This window comes from Danio aesculapii, chromosome 9 (genome assembly GCF_903798145.1).
Source record: "Danio aesculapii chromosome 9, fDanAes4.1, whole genome shotgun sequence".
NCBI lineage: Eukaryota > Metazoa > Chordata > Actinopteri > Cypriniformes > Danionidae > Danio > Danio aesculapii.
Window position 1 is genome coordinate 24,254,747 of NC_079443.1, and position 22,149 is coordinate 24,276,895.

The window sequence follows — 22,149 nt, forward strand, 5'->3', positions numbered from 1 at the left end:
TTTCACACAGCAAAGTTTCTAAACAGACCAAAAGAGCTAAAACAAGTCACGAGCGAGTTAACTCTCCTCACATTGGTTAGAGGTGCACGGTTTATTTTTCAGAGTCCCGCTCAGCTGTCATGCGTCCTTATTTAATTTATGACGATGAGCTATAAGACATTATAAGCGACAAGCTGCGCTTTCATTTTGAATGTAATAAAGAGCAGAGGTAAGACTTTCTCATACACAGCAGTTGGCTTATGCATTTTAGGCTTTACATTACAGATTAAAATAACAGATAAACCAAGACTGCTGTTGGGTCAATTAACAGATAAACAGCTCTGGTTAATACTTCAGCATACTTTCACTTTCGTATTTGATATGAAATTTACCTGTAGGAATGACATCCCGCCCTACTCATAATTCTCTCTTCATATAACCATATATGCCTACTACATATCCATAATACACTGTGATATAGCTTGGCTCGGATCGTATTGCTTTCTCACTACAATTCATCTGCTCCAGAGCTCGTTTCAATTATTTTAGCACGGATCCGAGTGCGATTGCTGGATTCACATATGCCAACGAACCACGCTAATTGGGGAAACGGACCAGTTTCCGAAACAAAAACCTAGGTGTGAAAGCACCCTTGTTTTGACTAGGCCCAAGCATGGCTATGAAGCAGATATGAGGGATTAAGAGTGAGGGAGGTAAGACTTTATAACATTAACTCTCGACGATGAGTTGGATCTGAGACAACAGGTAATTCTATAAAACATGCTTATTTTGTATTCTATAAAATTGGCATAATTAATATTCATCACTCCAGTTGTGTCACATTTAGGATTGATTTCTGTTGTTTATTTAAAATACTAATTGTGTAAAATAGTAATAATAATTATTTATGATAACTATAAATAAATTGTTATATTTATTGAAAATAAAGAAATAAATATATATTATGGAGGGGGGGTGCTTTGAAATGAGGGGGAGGGGTGGGGATGTTTGGGCTCTATGATGATATAAATGATGACTTTGCAGCAAAAAAGGCAAGAAAGGTCCAGATGTTGTGAAATAGAAGTAAAATCGTTTGTTTGTATGCTGTCTGAATTGTTTGTTTGAGACAATTGCATGTGTTCCAATGGGAGTAATAAATAAAAATAAAAAGAGCACATACTCTCTCCATTTTTTCTCAGGGGATGGGGGATGTAAATGGGGTGGTTTGCCCAGGGTGCCATTTAAACTAGAACCAAAATCTACTCAAAACCATCAAAGACAAATCAACCCGTGAAGGCTAATGAGAAAATATGTAGAGAAGTAAAGTGTGAAGCATCTGTCATGACAGATAAAAACACTTTATTTTGTTGTATATTACATGAGTGCAGTCTCCTTTTGCATGGTACCGTGTCTCTTCAGAGCCTGCTGCAGGCACAGGGTTAATGAAAATACTGGACTGTTCACACTGGACAACAGCACCATGTCAGGGAGCCGGAAAGCAGCGAGGCCAGTCCAGGCAGAGTCAAGCACAGAGAGAGAAAGTCCTCTTAGTCCAACGTCTGTGCGCCCCCCTGCTATGGCCACTCGTGCAGAAAAACACTGGATTTATGCTGTCTGCGAGTCCCAACTTACTTTAATGGGTTAGTTGCAGATTGTTTGTTCACAGTTCTCAATAATCGGAAATAAATTAAACGCTGTGGTGAGTCCCCTTCACAGTGAGCGTCCACCAGCCTCCACAGAGAGAGCACACTGAGGTCGGAGGTCATCTGACCCGCAGCCGTGACATCATCCATTCCAGACCCTGGCAGAGCCTGCGGGCAGCAAAGACACATTCAACAATGCTTCTCTTTTCATTCTTTCAGTAAATCAAACAAAGGAAGCTTTCTGTCTGTTATTCAGGATGAGGCCTCTGAACCTAATGACCTTGGACATGAATTGAGGTGCATTCTTATCGTCTTTTCAGTAAATGTAAATGACCTCTCACCCTTTCCATTATGAAAAACACAGAAAACATTAAATGTTACTTTATTTTTGTGCTGAATGGGGTTGGAGAAAAGTTGCTTCTGTAAACTATATAGAGAGCAGTGTTGCCAGCCACAAGGCATCCAAAACCAGCCCAAACGCACCAAAAATGCCCAAATATTAGATTAATATTTTATTTATTTTAATTTCTTTAAATCAAAATTAACCTAGTTACTTAACTGTCATAATTTTTAACCATACAGCAACCAACAACAGCAGTCACAGAACCACAACATAACCGGACTACATTGAAGCACTGCCCCCTATCACCCACACACTGCACTTATTGTTGTGTAGATTACACTACCTATTAATGTTTTACTTTCGAAATGGGGAATAAATTCATCCCATTTGGCATTTTAAATTCTTTTGAACATAACTCCTTGACAATCAGACAAGACTTCTATGTTTGTTCTTGCTGTTAATGGTGCTGTATGTAAGTTTTTGACTCTTCTAAAGCATAAACCCACAATAATATGTATGCAGATATTTGAGAAACATGCCAAGTGAACATACTTGTTTATCTGAAAAACAATGATGAAGTCAGATATTCTGCTTGGAACATGTGTATTCCATGCCGGAACGCTGTCTTTGTTTTGGTTAATTTAACCCGCCTAATGTCAGTTTAGCCAATTATATTTCAGCACTACGGGTTGCCTTGTTGGAAACCATGCGTTTCATTTATTCATTCATTCAGAAAGGCTCTCAAAGAATGCGCCTGTGACCGAAATGCGACCTCTGGTGGACTGTAGCATACTCCGAAATTAGGCGCAGATTTAGAGTTCCACATGAGGTTATTAACTAGCAAATGATATTAATATTACGAACGTAAACATTAGGTGAGCTTACACTGTAACCATGTGTCCTAACGACATGCTTTGTGACGAGATTTGCAGTGATAAGCAATTTGGCTGTTTGCACCGGACGAAACACGACAGAAATTTAAATACAGCCATTCAGAAGCCACACAGAATATGCACTCACTCACGAAATGGTACGGTTTATAATCTATTTAATACATATTAACCCTCTTTAACATTATTAAATGTAGATGCTGAATCATTGATGTGTGTTTAGTTCTAAAGTTCCATTTCAAACGGTTTATTTTATTTTCAAGTTCTGAGGTGAACTATCTGCTGCTGCTTTCAGTAGTATGGCAATAAATGTCATGTAAAATGACATTCAAACTCACATCATTAGCATTTAACACTGAATAAAGCACATGAGGTGTACCTGAGGTGATCATTGTCAGTGTTCTGTTGTTCAGCTGCAAGAAATTAATTTCTAAGAAATGAATTCTAGGTGTTGGTTAGAACAAAAACCTCTTTTATTATTAAAAATAGTTCTTCTATCACGTGCCGTTGCTTTTACGTAGAACACGATTTAAATCAGCCTTTTTGGTCCTAAATCTGGCAACCTGCGCTTGCGTTTGTTTTGATCCAGGAATACAATACCTAGTTCAACCACTGGGTGTCAAAATTACATACTGCACCTTTAAATATGTAAAATAAGATTGATAAAAGTGTCATGATAAACCACTGTGAGTTTAACTGCAGGTGCTGAGTGATGCGCGTGCACACAAAGGGAAGTCAGATTTGTCCAGGGAATCAGATTTTGATACAACTTTCTTTCACCTCCTCTCGTGGGTGGGCCCACATGCTATGCACTGGTTACTACTAACTGAATGGAGTAGAAGCACAGAGTTATGTTTTGTTAAATAAGTTGCATATAAAATTTAGGTTTCAAAATTTACGCACAATCAAATTCAAAACTGCCCAATCTGGCAACACTGATAGAGAGACCTTGTACAACACTATAATACTACACTTACCTATTACTACAATTAACAACATGCAGTGCCCAAAACATTGAATTAAATCATGTATTTTTAGACGTGATAATCAAGAACACAAATTAATGTTAAAAAAATACAAATATTAATGTTGAATATTTAAAGAATTGAAATATTAAATATTAATTGCACATAAGGCACTTTTTTTTCCACATAAGCAGGCACTCTGCTGCTGTTTGATCTGAGGATACATAGGGATGTAACGATTCACCTGACTCATGATTTGATACAATTCACGATACTAATCTCCTGATTCACGATTTAACCAAAATTATTTAAAACAAATTTAAGCTGAATAAGAGCCCTTTCATTTTTTTCTTAAAGCTGCACGTTTTTTGCAAAAGAATACATTTTTGGCCATAACTAAATTTCTATTTTAAAAACAAATTTTTTTTTAAAAAGAATAATAGAAACTAATGACTCATTAATATAAACAAACTAAAGCTGTGCTGGGACTTCACTTTTTTTTTTACAAAAAGAAATATTAGCATATATAGGTTTTCTGGCATAAGCTGAGGTCTTTGCACATTTACAATGTCCCCTACTGATGAAAAAAGTCTTTCACAGAGGACTGAGATGGCCGGTGTGGAGAGGAAAGCCTTTCCTAAAGCAGAGAGCAATGTGTTCAGAGGTGGTCAATAGACCCTCCGATCCAGGCGACAGGCCACTCGCATAAAAAGTGATTTTGAAATGACTAATTATAGAGTAGGATAGAGACAGGAGTTTAACATGATTATGAAGGTGAATAATTAATATTACTTGTATAATTAATTAGTACAAGTATCACTGTGATACACTTAATAAGAGATGATCTTGAACATTTTTAAATATTCAATAATAATAAGCATATTATTAAAATATGCATAAACTCATTTCAAAAGGAGAGGGTAAAATTTATCTAATACCTGCTTCTGTAACAGAACAACTTTCTCTTTCAGTCTGAAAAATATCTTCACACTTTCGTTATGAAAACACTGATGCACCGTGTATTCTCCATAGCACTCGTCGGAGCAAGCGGAGCTGCTAATCATCCGGTCTGTGTGGTTTTGCTTACAGTGTTTCCCCCACCATTGTATAAGGGGGGCACCCCGCCCCCCCAATGGCTTTCCCTGCCCATCCTTGAAGTCAAGTTAATTGTATTTTATATATAGTACCAGATCACAACTTCTTTTAATAAAAAAGCTAAATGGCCGTATGTAATATCTTATTTACACAACGACATGTGATTTCTGTCTCTACATGGTCGCGCGATTACATATTTCTGCTCTCTGAGTCGCGCACAGCGGAGTTCTACAAAGCCACTCTCTGCTGAATGGTAATGAGACTGCTCGCCACATCTGACAGGACTGAAGACGCACATGCACTTCCGTACATTATGCTTGGCCTACAGCAGCCAAAACAAAGGTAAATGATGTGTGGGAGCCTAATGCGCTTGGTCGCAGCAGATAAAATATATACAGATGTGATGGGACCTCTGTTTAGTTTATTGGCGCGACCCGCGCAAGTGATGCATTCTTTGTTGCAAGTGCAGCCATTGTATCTCCAGTGTCTTGAGCTGCTGTGACGCGTTCACCCCTATCTAGCGTCTCATCCAACCTGACCTCTCCCGGAAGCTCCGTGAATCTCCTGCAAATTTATACCAGCCCTGTGATCCCACAAAATGAGTTAAAATACTCAAAAATAATGGCGACGAGAGTGAATGAGCAGGACAACAGATCGCGAGAGGCACATTAATGTTCTAAGCATTACATTTCTGCGGTTAAACGAATAAAGCAGTAAAGATATCTCGAGTGCAAATCCCTCTATCTCTGAGTGATCTGCTGTCAATTGTTGGAGATTTAGGCCTTTTTACATATAACAACTGAAAGTTCTGTTTTGACAATATTGCAAATTCAGTAAAAGCTGGCTGGAATTATTAGATAAATAAAACTGTATTTTTTAACATGAATATTTAATCATATAAATTCTTGTGATACACTCATTGCTATAAACGGTAGTTTATAGACCTCTTTCCTTTTAGTAAAGAAGTATTACATTTATAGGTGTGCATTTTAATTCTTCTGCATCAAACATACGCTCTAAACTTGTTCTTGATTGCATTGTCATTTTTCATAACAATTTTTATACCGGTGCTATATTTTCTGTGGCGGTTAATTTCACTGTGGCGACCCCTGATAAATAAGGGACTAAGCCAGAGTAAAATTAATGGATGAATTATTTTCTGTAAAGCTGCTTCTGGCCATGACGCATTCACACCTGGTTATAAGAGGCGTGTTTAAGGTATTATATGCAGCATCCTTGATTTATTCTCTTACATAAGGCAAGATCTTCTCTTAAGATTCATACTTAGAGGGAAAATGTGCTCAATGCATTATAAAGCTTGAAGCATTAGAATCGGTGCTCAGTATCAGCCAATCACCATGACAAGGAATCAGTACTCAATATCAGCTGTAAAAATCCTGATCAGAACATCCCTAGCTTTGACCCAACTTGGCTGTCAGAGCAGCAATACTCCTTCTGCTGTACAAGACTGATCTTGGCAAGTCAGTAAATACGCCCTTAGGAAAAAGAAGTATTCTTAAAGGTCAAGTATAAAAGTATACTTTGTTTAATAAGTAATTAAGCCCAAGATACACTGCAGTGACAAAAGCTGCACACTTTGTTGATTAAAAAGATATAAAAATAAATGTTAATTTTTAGCTTGTACGGTTGTACAGTTCAAATAATTGTTCCTTTTTTTTACTGCTGTCATTAAAAGAAACTAATTAACACCATGACTGCTTGTGTCGGTGTCAGTCTGAACAGCTGCACCGCACCATGCCACGGCACACCACGCAATCCCCCAAACACGGTAAACTTAGGGGAAACACTGGCTTATTAATAGTTTTTTTTTGCATATAGACGTCTGTTTTTCACTATTCTGACAATTTATGTGCATCATATTCGTTCTTCTGTTAGTGTATGTAAACGTCTTTCTGCAATATTTGCAGTTTGTTTTGTCTGGCGCACTTTGCCGCTGTCATTCTAGTCTGCCACCCCACCTCTTGCTCGCAGCTGATGTGCAGGTAAAGAGAGTTATTAACACAGCGCCCCCTCAGTTTAAAACAGGTATCGCGATTCATTCAACATTTCTACCGGTTTGAATAGTCACACATTTAAATCGATTTTCATCCGGCTCATGGTGAATTGTTACATCTCTAGTAATATGTCATGTCTCATCACAATTATAACTTTGTCATTTTGAAATCACTCAATTTGAACTTTATTCATTTAAAATCGGGCTTTTTCTTCTTCCTTTCTACCCCTTGTGCCCTAATCAAGTAAAAAACTAAATCTAAAGAAATCAAAAGCAAATAATAGCATAAATATCATGTCAAAATAGCATAATTTTGACATGATATTTATTACAAATTATTGTGAGATTTTTTTTCTTATTGCTTCTTATAATCGTCTGCTTATAAGCTATCTTAAAGCTGTGAGAATTTAGTTTAATCATATAAACACTCCTGGGCTGGAAGATAATGTCTATATTAGTCTGCAACTTTCAGACATATGATGATTCATCATTTTTTATCAAGCAACATGACTAGAACTACAGATATTTACACAATCTGTGAATCATTACATCATGTCTGTTGTCACAAATATGCAATTGGACCTTTTCATGTATGTGGCTCTAACAGTTTTTTTTCCATAAGCTTACCCTTCTCCCGTGAGGGCACAGCAGGCCTGGATGTGCCACTGATGGTCTTTGACAGAAGTCAGCTGAAGACTCTGAGAAATCTCAGCTACAGTCAAACAGCCCTTCACGTCTTGCTTGTTGGCGAAAATCAACAAACCAGCTTTTTTCAGATCCTAATAATAAGAAATAAGGAAGTGAAATCAAGTAGTGTGACTGCGAAGACAAGAAAAAAAACATACTAATCACTTTGACATATACTGGCCTCGTGAGCTAACATCCTGTAGAGCTCCTCTCTGGTCACGGAGATCCTCTCTCGGTCAGTGCTGTCCACCACCACGATCACAAACTGCACACAAGAGACACCTGTTAAGGAGACGTTCCCTTCACCCTTTCAGTGAGATGTCAGGACATCTACCTCTGTGTTAGTGTAGTAGGTGTTCCACGAGGACCGCAGCGATTCTTGTCCTCCGATGTCCCACATGAGGAAGTGTGTATTGTTGACCACAATCTCTTCCACATTGCTGCCTATGGTGGGTGAAGTGTGGACCACCTCATTCATAGAACTGGAGATATGAGAGATATGAGATGAGATATGAGATAAGAGAGAGATTGTTGAATTTATTGCCATCAGATCAACCAGATCAAATTTACAACATTTTATCACTTTCTCTATTAAAATATATACATATATAACAATAAAAAACATCAACAGCAATGTATGATACACGAGATAAAAATCTAAAACAGTTAATGAAGGTTTGAGTTGGAGATGACAAACAGTGACTTGTTTGTGTGTGTTTAACACCATGCTAGCTACTATGGCTATTTTTATGGTGAGAAATGTATAGTGAAGTTGAATTATATGAAGTTTTTACTATTTATTATGGTCCGTTTCCAATGATGGTATGGTTCGGTTCAGTGCGCTTTTATGGCAATTTTCTGAGAAGTCTCATCTGATATGGAACGACCTGTACAGCTTTACTGTAGACATTTTCGAGTGAAAATGACATTGACTGAAACTTTGTCGTACACCACGCCCACCAAAAAGGTACCATTGGTAACCTTTTAGCAGTGGAAACGCAAGCCAGATAAAGGTGACCCGTACCGACCCGTACCGTACTGTACCACTCAGTGGAAACGGGCCAATCAGGATGATCCAATCTGGATTTTTTGAGCTAATACAGAGTATCGATTCCTTGTCATGGTGATCGGCTGATACAGCGTACCGATTTTGATGCTTCAAGCTTTATATAACTTTAACACTGCATAAAGTGCATTTTTCCTTTAACTATGATACTTGAGTGGAAGGATGAAGAATGTTGAATATAATCCCTTAAACACGTCTCTTATTACCATTTAGTGCTGACACATCATGGTCAGAAGCAGCTTTCAGAAAATAATAAAGACGACAAATTTGGTAAGGAAAATGACTAACAATAGAATGTGAAAATAATTTAACATATCTCAATAAAGAAAAGGTTTAGAGCGCACATTTGATGCATAAGAAGTAAAAATGGATCTTCTTCTGCTTGTAAACCTGTAAACGAACACTTTTGATAGGTTCATGTGATCGGCCAGATTATAGAGTACCGATCGAGTCATAAAATGTGATTATCGGCCAATACCGATCTTCGTCCAATCAATCGGAGCATCTCTACTATTTATTTTTTGCTAAAAACGCTAAAACTGTATTTGGTTTAACAGAGTGAAAAAGTGAATAGAAGAAATGCTCACAGCACAATCTAATAGAACATGCTTCATAGACAAAGTGCTTTTGCAAAGAGAACACAAGGGAGAATCTTCTCCTAGTACTAGGGCTGGGTGATTTGGCCTAAAATGAAAACCACGATTAATTGAACATTGTAACTCGATTATTACGATAATTGTATTTATTTATTTTGCCCTCTTAGTTCACTGACAGGTTTTGTACAGTAAATATGCTCACATATTACAAGTGAGAAAGTTTTGAATGAAGGATGCATTACTTGACTTTAAAATAATTGAATGAAACACACACCATCTACTATTAATGAGTAATGAACCTCAACGTTGAACAACTGAAATTAAAATACACGGTGCCTAAACCAACAGTCACTTTTTTCTTATAAAAAAGCTTGCAAAAAGTTGAGTACAAACAGAGGAAATCGTCGCGTGAGCAAAGAGATTCACACGCTTCTATTACATGAATGCGCTCTCAATTTGTAATACTGCGCTCACGACAATTGTCATTGAAATAAAGCCATAGAGATCAGATCTGGCTGCAAAGTGATGAACATTGTTTAGTTCAGCGGGGGTCACATGACTCGTGACTCAGTAGGGAAAGTAGCCAAAAACATTTACCTGGACATATTAGATGGATTATAGGTATTAATTTTCAATTAATCGCCCAGCCCTACCTAGTGCAAAAAACTTTTGTTTGTCATCATTGAGTGACCAACTCTACAGTGGGTATGAACTGTCTGGTTCCACAAGTTGGAAAATTTATAGAGTCATTACTTTCATTGCATTTTCATGTTTTCTCCTTTTGTGCATATTCCATTCTTGCTATTAACATATAAACAATTAATTGATTTTAAGTGCAATGGAGGTACTTGACAAATTTTCAGGTTTGTCACTAGCTATGTTTCCATCCAAAAATGCAAATTAACTTTATGTGCAAAACTGGAATATCGTTTAAACGACGTGCGAATAAAGCAGCGTTTCCATCCGAGTCAAAGATAACTAAAGAGTCACCACTTTTTGATTAACTTGCACCAAATATTAATATCACAGATGAAAATTGCAGTGGTAGTAGAAACTGCATGAATCTATTCTTTATTTAATAAATTTCTAGCACCTCAGAAGACGCACACAAAGCAATGAACACGTGGTGGCATTTGAAGGTGTGAGACGCGGAGCACAGACCCTCTTGACAGTTCTGGAGGTAAATAATAATATAATAACATTAATATTGAAACGGTTAAGGCGTTTTAGAATCACCAAAACAAATTTCTGATGTTTTAGTCTGCTCAGCCTGCTGGTTTGTCCATTCACACACATTTTTATCATCACATGATCTCTTAAAACTAAATCACATTACTTTTTTAATGCGCATACTGGCCTTTGTTTGGCAAGCGTTTCCATGCGCATCTTTTCTTTTAGTTTATCCTACTCAGTTATGCGCATACATTTTTTATGCACATTTTCAAAATTGATGCGCATCTTGGTGTTTCCATCAACTGATTTTTTTATAAGCATATCCAAAATGCGCATAAAAATAGGTGGATGGAAGCGTAGCTAATAATGTTTCTTTTGCAGCAGAGATTGCTTCCTCATTCCCTTTGATTCCACAGTGTCCAGGTACACAACAAAACCAGCTATCAAAATTAAGATCCTCCAATAGCAGAAGTTTGTAATAAGTTTGTCACAAAAGCGCTGGATGATCATTTTTAGGGAAATCAGATTTGAAGACAAGACTTTAAATCTGCAATTAAAAGAAACTTTCTCTGTTCTGCAGACTTTATGTAGTCCAAAGCCAAGATAATAGCATTGGTTCTGCTGTCAAAAAAGACTGCTTAAAAGCAACAGCACATTGGAAAACACATCATCCTTAAACCATACAGACCATTTTGAAGTATGTAAACAATAACAATGCTCCGGACATTCTTCCTGTTTTTCATTTTAAATTTCCATAGCTTCTGAGAGTCCAAAATGTTCCAAATATTAATAAATAATATTACGATAGCTGGTATAACATCAAATTATGATTGAATCACCTTTTGTTACAGAAATGAAATAATTTGAAAACAATCAGGAATTGTTCATGGGCCAATGACATCACCCTATTGCAATGGTCTATTCTGTATACAGTATACTTTATGTATTACATGTACTCATTAGCTATATTTTATTATACTGAGATCAAGAACTGACTGCTTGATTCATAACTAGCTGCAATACTTACAACTGATAAAGTATGGTGGTCTTTCCTGCATTGTCCAGCCCAACAATAATGACCTTGTGCTCTGGGGGAAAACAGGAAAACGGTTTCAGTAAACATTTCACATCATATCAAACTTTGCAGTCAACCAGCTTTCATTTTGACTGTCGTTAAATAACTAGAATACATATGTGTGTATATACCAGTATTTAAATGCGTCACCATAGCAATGCGTAATTCCATACAGTAACTCAAGTATGAAGGGGACAGTCAAACCCGTCATACAAAAGGAAGAAGTGAAATCTGCCAATCCCACGCAGTAAAAAGCAACAAGTCTCAAACTTGCTTTAAGCTTGAGGCAGAAGAAACTAATCCAGTTCCTGTCCTTAAAAAACTTCTTTTTTACTACCTACATTAATCACAAACAATGCAGTAAGTGATTATGCACCATAAAAGGTTACAAATAGACTATATCTGACAATGTACTGATGATATTAAGAAGACTCATTTTGGCCTAATGCACCTATACATGTGCAATTTAGTTAATATAGGCCAAGTGAAACTATACACAACAGACTTGGAATGGACTATATAAAAGAAATAGAAATGGACTAAATAAACGTCATGCAACACATTCATTAACCACTCTCACATTGAAAACAACGGCATGAGAAAGGGCTGTTTGCATCTGCAAAAACTTCAAAGGAATCAGGGAGTAGATGACGTGGTGACACCTATGGGTGTGTAAAGGTGGCCAAATAGTTTCCACAAGAGAACACAATGCTTAGTTGCAAGAGGATTTTGCATAGGCTACTATAATCTATCATGCATGACAATGAACAACAAGCATATTGTAGAGCTAATGCAAATATCTCAATGGAATTGAACTGACTGCCACATGCAAAAATAGTCAGCATTTCTTTTTTTGCAGCACAGTTGCCAAAATGGGCCCAATAAAGACGTTTTACACAAATCACATTTGTGTTGTATTGGAGAGCTGATTTTGAAAGCTCACTTTGTTGTAAATAAACTCCAGTTCTCTGATACAATTCTACTTTGGCTAAGGGAAAATTAAAGATCATTCACAAATAATAATATGTTGTTAAACGTTTAAATTCTGGCTGAGATTCATATTTGCTGAAAATTACCTGACAAAAAAACTTAATAATTGATACACTTGCTTAACATGATAACTCGATAATAAAAAGGACTGAAATGTATTAGTAATGTATTAGAATAGTGCGTGTCAAACTGAGAAGATCTGAACAAAATCAAATATATGAATAGGAATATTCACAATTTTCCTTAAAGGTCATAAATGAAAAGATGTCCTTAAGATGATTAATGGGCAAAAATGAATCAGAATATGAGAGGAAAGACTACTTCTTTTCTCTTGAACAGAATGAAGAAAAAGCTGAAACTAGAACACACTGCAGTGAGTCAGTACCTGCATGAGGTATTCAAGGACATTCAGACACACCCATTCATGCGTTGGAGAATGACTCACAAGTATGCACACTAGCTAGACCACGGTCCTTGCTTGGCTTGAGGTAGAGACAGTTCACTTCACATCAATTTGTATAATGTCTTATCCAATATTTAACTATTTAATTATAAAATTATATTTTTAAAAAAACATGTTTTCTCCCAGAAAACAACACTTTGGCCCCTTTCAAATGCATGTCGTGAAGACCATTAATGCCATTGTGTTCAAATTTGTCAAGATGTGCAATGTGACATCTCAAAAACATAATGTCTGTATATAACTTTTTCATGAGAACTCAGTGAGACACACAAGTTCTTTTGAATCAAGGAACTATGGGCAGAGCCATTTAGGTAAAATATCGTATTGCAGTATCTTAATTTTTCGTTTAAACAGATAATGCGATTTTATTTGCGATTAAATTTTGTAAAGCCAAAATTAAGCTCAATAATGTAGTATTCCATGCTTTAATAAAAAGCAATACAACACTTTTTGACCTGAATATATAAATATATTCATTTATTCTGTGTGGATGTATAGCATATGCATACACATATCAAATTCAATTACGTTTCTGAGATTTCAATTCTTATAAAAAGGTTAAAAAAAGGTTAAGAAAAAGAGTATAAAAAGGTCAAACATTTTTATGAAACCTTTATAATATGATATTAGTTGCTATAAACAGAGAGACGAATGTGAATGCTTTAACATACACCAATTGTTGGATGTTTAATGAGCACAACGTTAAGAACTCTGTATAGCCAAGTATCTAACATTTATAGCAGTAATTTATTATTCTATTTTTCTGAACGCTAACAACGACAATCACAGAATAAACTGTATGCGTTGATGAACTCATTAGCTACCACAGAAAGTATTTAATTTGTAGCATTCAATAACTGATTCAATAATCCAGAAATTTACATTTACAATTAGCAGGCTTACAATGAAAGAGGTATTCAGTGATTCAACAAAAAGAAGCAATAAACACAAGAAGTGCTGGTTATACACGATATACACAGGCCACACACGATAAACGCGATATATAAATACACATTACATTACAGTTATACAAAGTAACTTGTCTGTTCTCAGAGAATTTAGAACTGGATTTGCTATTGAATTCCCATACGCTTTACAAGGGAGGAAAAAAGTAAGTGAAAGAAAACCATGTGGATGGTGTAATAATCAACATGTTTTGGTAAAAAAAAAGTGGTGTGGACGTTGTTTTGGTGCTTTTTCACACACTTCCCATTAGTTCAGTAGGCAGAAAGCAGGTGGTGTTTTGTAGCTGTTGAGTGTTTATACTATGAAAGCAACCAAATCTTATGCGTTTATGAAAGCTGACGAGCGTAGAACATTTAAACCCTGTTTACAACTGTATTCAGCAAAATTCACTCATGATTGGATTGGCAAAAAAAGTATCTTAATGTTGCAGGTGTAAACACGGCCTTTGAAGCTGATGGCACTCAAGAATCTGAGGTTGATGTAATCATGTCAGTCAGCATTTAAAGAGGGTGCAAAGGTTAAGTATTGTTAAGATGTGTTTTAGTAGTACTTCACTAATTTGTTTTTCAATTCCTTGTCTTCACAAGAAAAATGCTAAGTACTTTCACATGTATTAAATAAATGTGGCAAAATGGGACACGCATGGGGACGGGGTGTATCAAATTCAAATATTCAGCTGTGTTGACTTTCAGGTTTAAAGAGGTGGTTGAAGTCACATGATTCCGGATCTCTCTTTCAGCTCATAAAGACATCAGGAGGTCTCAACAATACACTAATATCTTAGCACTTTCTAAATATCTAACATTAAATAAAGAAAAGTTCTTGAGTTCTCTTCACTCATTGAATGTTTTTTTAAAGTAATGATATCTGTGAATCATATACAGTAAAGTAAGCTTTCAATATGTTTTGCAAAAAGATGCAATACCATAGGTATGTATATTTTCTGACCATTCTGGTTATGCTGAAAAAAATCAGCATTTGAAACTAGCCTGGCAACTTCAGCTTGACATTAGGAAGATTTGTAGAAGTTACAGCATCTGTTTTTTTCATACCTGCAATTTTTATTTTTTTGCAAAGAACAAACAAATACATGACTAATTAATGTGACAATGCACCACAAAGTTGACAATTAAAACAAACAAAGCTAGCTGATTTGGGGTTACATGTGCAGTGTCAACTTTCAAGAAATCTTATTTTCGAAGTTTGTATGTTTCACTGGAGAGAGTTTCATAACCTACACAAGAAAGGACATGAAGCTCAGGAAAAAGACAAGAAAATCAAAAGGATACAAAGCATGAAGCAAGGAGTTCAATTCTAATCATTCAGCCAGTGAGTGATTATATCTTATCATGTCTACCTTTTCCACGAGTCGTTTTGAAAGAATGTATTCATTTTTTGTGTGCCAGTAATGCAGTGTGATGAAATCCTCAACAACAAAAATGTGGATTTAGGGTGAAAGACTAACATAGATTTTTCTTTCAATGTTTGGAGTGAATATTTTATTCAGCAAGGCTGCATGAAGAAAGTGGCAGTAAATATGTTTGTAATGTTTCAAAAGATTATATTTTTATTTATTTATTTTTATCTATCTATTTTTATGATCAAATACATGATTTGAGGATGCAAAAATGTTTATGTTGGGAAACAAAAATAAAATTAAGATACAAGAATGTGTCGGGGGACCCCAAAAGGTTTATAGATTGTTTATTAGATTTTATAGAGATGTTGGCGACAATAGCCTAGTGGTTGAGTAAGCTGACATATAGCACCATGATGCTCACGGCGACCTGAGTTCGATTCCCGACTCGAGGTCCTTAGCCAACCATTCCCCTCTCTCTGCTCCCAATGCTTTCCTGTCTGTAACCTCAACTGTCCCATCTCAATTAAAGGTGAAAAAAACCTTAAAAATATATACATTTTATGGAGATGCACTCCCACATCCAACATCCAAGCATACTACAAGTATAAGTAAAGCATTGGCTTTACTTTATATCCAAAGAAAAGAAAGATCTCCAAAGATGCCTTCACAAGTTGTAAAGAAATCTGTGTTTTTGAAACTAATGAAGACAGAAGTAGTCAATGATTTGTTTTAGTTATTTATCCTGACATCTTTACTGTTCCACAATACTTTAAATGATTCTCAAAATAAAATATATTGAGTTCAGTTGAGTTACCCAGGCATTTAAAAAGAACTTATAGAAGAACTTTTAGAGCAGTCATCACAATAGTGTGAAAACTAGAGATGCTCATTTCGGTTAATTTTCCCAAGCAATAACCGCTGCTGGTTAATAGATTTGTTTTTACATATAATATTTTATTAATTTGTATTTATATTTTATAGTTAATAGAGCAATAAAATTAAAGCCTCAGTTTGGTGCAGTTATTATTATGCAAAAAATGATTGGATTTGTTTTAAAATGAACCTTTTAAAAGAACTATTAATAACTTCCAAATGGAAAAAATTTTGGCTTGTTGGTTGTATGCTATATCATCAAAACATTGTGTTTATTCAATTCACCTTTATTTGTATAGTGCTTTTACAATGTAGATTGTGTCAAAGCAGCTTCACATAAAAGGTCATAGTAAATAGGAACAGTGTAGTTCAGTTTTTAGTGTTTAAGTTCAGTTCAGTTTAGCTCAGTTCAGTTTAATAATCATTACTGAGAGTCCAAACACTGAAGAGCAAATCCAACGATGCGCAGCTCTACAGATCCCGAACCATGCAAGCCAGTGGCGACAGCGGAGAGGGACAAAAAAAACTTCACTAATTGGCGAAAGTGAAGAAAAAAACCTTGAGAGAACCAGACTCGGTTGGGCACGACCATGAGCAGCGCCGCAGAGCACTCTGATGGAGAGAAAACCTCGACACTCCTGCTTGTGGCCAGCTTGTTTGCTAAGCATTGATTGGACATTTAAGAAAGTTTACGGTTTCTAGCTCCACTTGTGTGAAGAGACCGGGGTGTTTATGATGCAGATCCAAAACTGAGGCAATCGCCATCATCTCGTGTCAAACTGTGACCAAAAATATACTTTTCGGTCCTTTCATTTTGCTTCTCTGGCAAATACGTCTGTAGTTGCACGTGTTACCGCCCGGCGAGTTAACAAATATTTGTTGCACATTTATGTACCCAAACTTAAAAAACATGAAATTAAACCATTTTATTTTTACCATTTAACTGATTCCATTAATCGGTTAAAAATGCATTCTTTCGGTTAACAGTTAATGGGTAAATGTGAACATCCCTAAGTGAAACGGTGATATTTTTATCGAAGGCTATCATACCGTCAGAACCTTATACTGGCCCATGTCTAGTCTATTCATTGGCAATCATGACAAAATAACACAGTTTTTACTAAAATACTACACAGATCATTTTAAAGAATGATTCCTGAGCAACAAATTAACATAAGAAACAATTACAAAATGTAACACTGAATACTGAAGTAATGGCTGCTGAAAATTCAGCTTTGCCTGTACTGAAATATATTTAAAATATATTAAACTAGAAAACAACTATTTAAATTAGTAAATATGTAACTATAACAGTTTAACAAATACACTGATTTGCTAAGTATTAGAGTCTTTTAAAGAAAGAAAAAAAAATACTGCTGACCCCAAACTTTTGAAAAACAGTGTGTTCAGTTACCTTTAAAAGACTATAAGTAGTACTAAAGACTATTACTATAAACCAAAAATAGATAAAAGAGATGCATCTGACTGCACACAACACTCTCTAATGCTCAAGTTACCAGGCTCAAGCCTACCACAATGATCTGTTCAGATAACGAGTAAGGTGAGAACGGAGAGAAATGTTCCACTGGGTTGTGTTGCAGATTGCACATGCTCAGTACGTCACACGCTGATGTGCAAGTCCTTCAAACAAGAATATGCTTTATGGACATCCCGCAGCATTTATAATAAATGAGAGACCACTGGCTATCACATGGATGTGTGTAACGAGTAATGCTGACACAAATTCCACCGCTTTGAGGATTACACCACAGTCAGAGATGCACAATGTTGCAAAATGCCCAGCCTGCACTATCACAGGGCAAAGAGGCACAAATGATCTACCTTAAAAAAGCAAAGAGTGCTGCAATGGCTGTTTCGCTTTTCAATTCAGACCTACTGGAGCTACAGCAGGTTAATCTATTCTCAATGCTGATAACTGCCTTCCGTGTATATTTTATACAGTTATCTCTGTATAGATGAGCTGCGGTTTATCAATGACAAAGTACATAATATCAAAGATAATATCAAAGTATAGGAGAATATAATGCCTCTCTTCCCTTGTATTTTTTTTGTGTTTTCCAGCGTAAACATCTTCAAATCAAGAGACATTTACTGAAATCCAAATGAAAACAATAATTGGTTTTCTAGGAGAATAAGTGGTAATACTGTATATGGCAAATAGGCATGGGCTGGTATAAGATTCATGGTATTATAAACGGAATCTTCACAAATAATATCTGGGGACACAGATTTATTTTACATCATATGAAAAGGGGCATAATACAGTGGGCAAAAAAGTATTGAACACATCATAATTTTTCTCAGAAAACATATTTCTAAAGGTGCAGTTGACTTGGAATTTTCACCAGATGTCAGTAGCTTACCAAAGTATTCCATATATACAAATAAAACAAAACTAGATTGTTTAGAAAATAAGTTGTGTGCAATTCAATGACAAGACACAGGAAATGCATTGAACATGAAGAAATGTATGTGTAAAACTAAAAAGTCATGGAATGCCCAGACATAGATAAAGTATTTCAGTTAGAAGAAAACCTTCCCCCTTGTTAGTGTTAGGCATAGGCCGCTATAAGATTCTAATGGTATGATAACCTTGGATAAAAATATCTCGGTTTCACTGTAGTGTGATTACTGCTGTAAAATATATTCTTTTTAAATGTTTGGGTAAAAAACAAAAACTTTTTCCCCTTTGAACACAATAGATCTTATTTTGAGAAACATCTAAACTATTTTGTACAGTAAACATGTCAGGCTAAATAATTAAACCAAATCATTGACTTCTGCTGTCTTCATTAGTTTCAAAAACAGATTTCTTTACAATTTAAAACAGCATTTTTGGAGATATTTTCTGCTACGGATACTGTTACAGATACATAATAAATCTTACATATACCCTAGTAACGGTATTGCAGAAAATGTTGTAAAACCTTGACTTTTTCAAACCGCAATATACCTGGAAAATGACTATTGTCCCATGCGGCTATGGTACATTATAACTATATAGAGCAATGGTGAATTATGAATTGCTTTTTACTTTTAATTAACTGATATTCTGAGCTGCGCTTTAAAAGATATCTGCTCTCACTTCTTTATTCTGATCAATTCATGTATTTTCGCTTTGCAAGCAAATTTATTTTTAAGATTCTTGTATTGGTAATTGACAAAACACTCAGAAGAAGTTAATTTTAAGTTGTTTTGTTGAACAGTAAAGTAAAAACTACACAATTGAAGGTGCCAAGAACCAACACTTAGTGATGCCACAGAGGAGCATCTTCATTCTCCAAAAACCTTTCTTTGAATAAACTTTAAATAATTTTTTAAAATAAATAATCTTTTTCCACTGTTAAAAAAAAACCTTGTGAGGAATGAAAAGCTTCCATGGATGTCAAGTGTCCTTTATGGGAACTATTAAAGAACCTTTATTTTTAAGAGTGTATAGATACTAAATTTTACATAGGAACTACACGAGCGTCCCACAGGACTCGACGTCAGCCAAATGAGTGAAAAATAACGACATCAGAGCTCCATCCTCCATAAACATAGACTCAGCCTCACAGCAGCAGAAAGCTGTCAGTCGCAGATTTACTGATACATTTTAGAAATCTTTTCAATATAATGCCAGGCATTTATACAATATTTCCCGCATGTATATATGAAACATGTTTATAATCACTGATGTCGTACATAACACACGCGAGCATCGCTGTTTTAAAGCGAAACTAATTACAGTAGCAGGTTAGCAGACACTTGTTAGCTATTATATCCACATATACAACATAACCAAATTCTGTTTTAAAATATTCTATTTGACGTACCTTGGTGGTTGAAAAGCCTCCATAACTTAGTGAAAATGATTCCCATCGCTGGCGTCCGGCCTCGGGCAACACCACCCAGCAGCAGGGACTGAAAATCTATCTGCTAGCCAGCCAAGCTAACGATCCGCTTCAGTGCGAAATAATGCTCTCCGTAACAGTTATTCACTCATTTAACATCCTCCAGCGGATGGTGTCCATGTCTCGAGAAGATGCGGTTTGTGAATACTGCATCATTTCAGCGCTGTCATGTCTGCAGGAGACTGAAATGAGGGCGTTCATTGGGCTCTGCGGCAGAGTCGAGTCGAGCTTCTGTCTGTGTGCCGCTGCCGCAAACACTCACTGAGCTCAATCAAAGCGGTGAACACACAACAGCCACGCAACACACACCGGAAGTCTCTTTGGTCGTGTCTCAAATCCTACCTAGACTGCGTGGCAGTTTTGCGCCTGAACCGCGTTTAAATTGTTCGCCAGTTGTTGAGATGCTCGGAAATGTTGTCTAGTTAGGGAGCTGAGTGTGTGTATTGAGTTACAGCCACACACTCTCACTGACAGCGTCGTCGACTGATACTAGAGATAGGATTTCTGCGTGCGTATATAACGAATACGTGACCAGACATGTCTAGTAGGGGTTTTCAAGCCGGGCTCTTTGGAAATGTTTTGGAAACAAATATTAAATTGTAAATCACGCGCACACAAAAAATAATAATACAAAACAAATGACTGAAAGCAACCAAGAAGCAAGCACTTAAAATATAATTAAACATTTTAATCATTCATTCATTAAATTTCCTTCAGCTTAGTCCTTTTATTCACCAGGGATCGCCACAGCAGAATGAACCGCCTACTTAACCAGCATATGTTTTACGCAGCGGATGCTGCAACCCAGAAACATCCTTAGACTCTCATTCACACACATACACTAGGGCCAATTTATTTTATTTTATTTTATTCACCTATAGCGCGTTTTTTGACATGCAAACTCCAAACAGAAATGCCAACTGACCCAGATGAGGCTTGGAGCCGAGACAGTCTTGCTGTGAGGCAAGTGCTAACCACTGAGCCACCGTGTCACCAACAATTTAATCATTGCAGTATATTAAACATGAGTAATATAAAAGGATCAAAATAAGGCTCAAATAAATAAATTATTTCATTATTAAATCAATATATAAATAAATATACCACTAGAATACTGGAATAAATGTTATTGTGTAACTAAATAAAATTTAAATACTTTCCAAGTAATATCTCAGACTCCTTTGTAATACTCCTTTGTAAATCTCATTTACATTGAAAACTATGTGTTTATAAAAGAAATAATATATTAAAAATTAAAATAAACACTGCATTTATGAAGTGTGCTTTCCACTGGTGAGTGGGCTTGCCTAGCCACCTGTAGAAACACTCTCTTCTCAATTAAAAAAATCACTCCACCTTCTTAGCACTTAACTCACTGAGCAAACAGTTTGTTTGTATAATGTATAATAATTATATAATCTTCTTCTTAAATCACTGAATGCCTCCTCAATTACAAGTCACTTTGGATAAAAAAGTGTATGTTAAATTACTAAATGTAAATATTTTACAATTTTACGATGGGTGTAAAAATAAAAATATTCGGCTGAAGTATATATGTACAAGTGACATAATTTGATGGAGGAGAAGCTGACAATAATCATAGATGCGTTCTATCATTAAATTGTATGATTTTATGCTTGTTTTTGTATAATTTGTGAGGACGACAAGCTTAAAGGTCAGGCCCTGTCACACTTTTTTATAAGTGAAAATATTTCTGGTAGAATGTCCCATACGCACACATTTTTTCCTTACATGTACAGTGCCTGTTTATTTATTATTATACAATATTTTAATACTATTACATTTCCCAGTGGTGGGTTGCAGCTGGAAGGGCCGCCGCTGCGTAAAACATATGCTGGAAAAGTTGGTGGTTCATTCCGCTGGGGCGACCCCTGATTAATAAAGGGACTAAGCCGAAAAGAAAATGAATGAATGAATGAATAATACTATTATCATACTATTCCAATCTCACTAAGAATAAGAAGAAAACTGTTTAAAATAATTGTAAGCCTGGCAAATTGTTAAAATTACTTAAGATGTCAAAAAAAAAAAAAAAT

At 35.9% G+C, this 22,149-nt stretch overlaps 1 protein-coding gene across 1 annotated transcript; it reads right to left on the reverse strand.

Annotated features, from left to right (window-relative positions):
* Positions 1–1,318: 1,318 nt before the first annotated feature.
* arl5a (ADP-ribosylation factor-like 5A) lies at positions 1,319–20,535 on the reverse strand. The gene is made up of 6 exons (XM_056464833.1): positions 20,015–20,535; positions 11,479–11,539; positions 7,951–8,098; positions 7,798–7,881; positions 7,557–7,708; positions 1,319–1,790 (listed from the first exon to the last, which is right to left on the reverse strand). Exons 1-6 carry the CDS (start codon positions 20,058–20,060, stop codon positions 1,742–1,744), a joined length of 540 nt encoding a protein of 179 aa, XP_056320808.1. The 5' UTR covers positions 20,061–20,535; the 3' UTR covers positions 1,319–1,741.
* Positions 20,536–22,149: the final 1,614 nt, after the last annotated feature.

Bases quoted from the DNA above. Each gene is read 5' to 3' on its own strand.
- arl5a (XM_056464833.1), bottom strand. From the start codon at position 20,060: ATGGGAATCATTTTCACTAAGTTATGGAGGCTTTTCAACCACCAAG. The intron at 7,882-7,950 runs GTAGATGTCCTG...TCTTGTGTGCAG, and splicing joins CCTACTACACTAACACAGAG to TTTGTGATCGTGGTGGTGGA. The intron at 7,709-7,797 runs GCCAGTATATGT...TCTTATTATTAG, and splicing joins ACAGGATGTTAGCTCACGAG to GATCTGAAAAAAGCTGGTTT.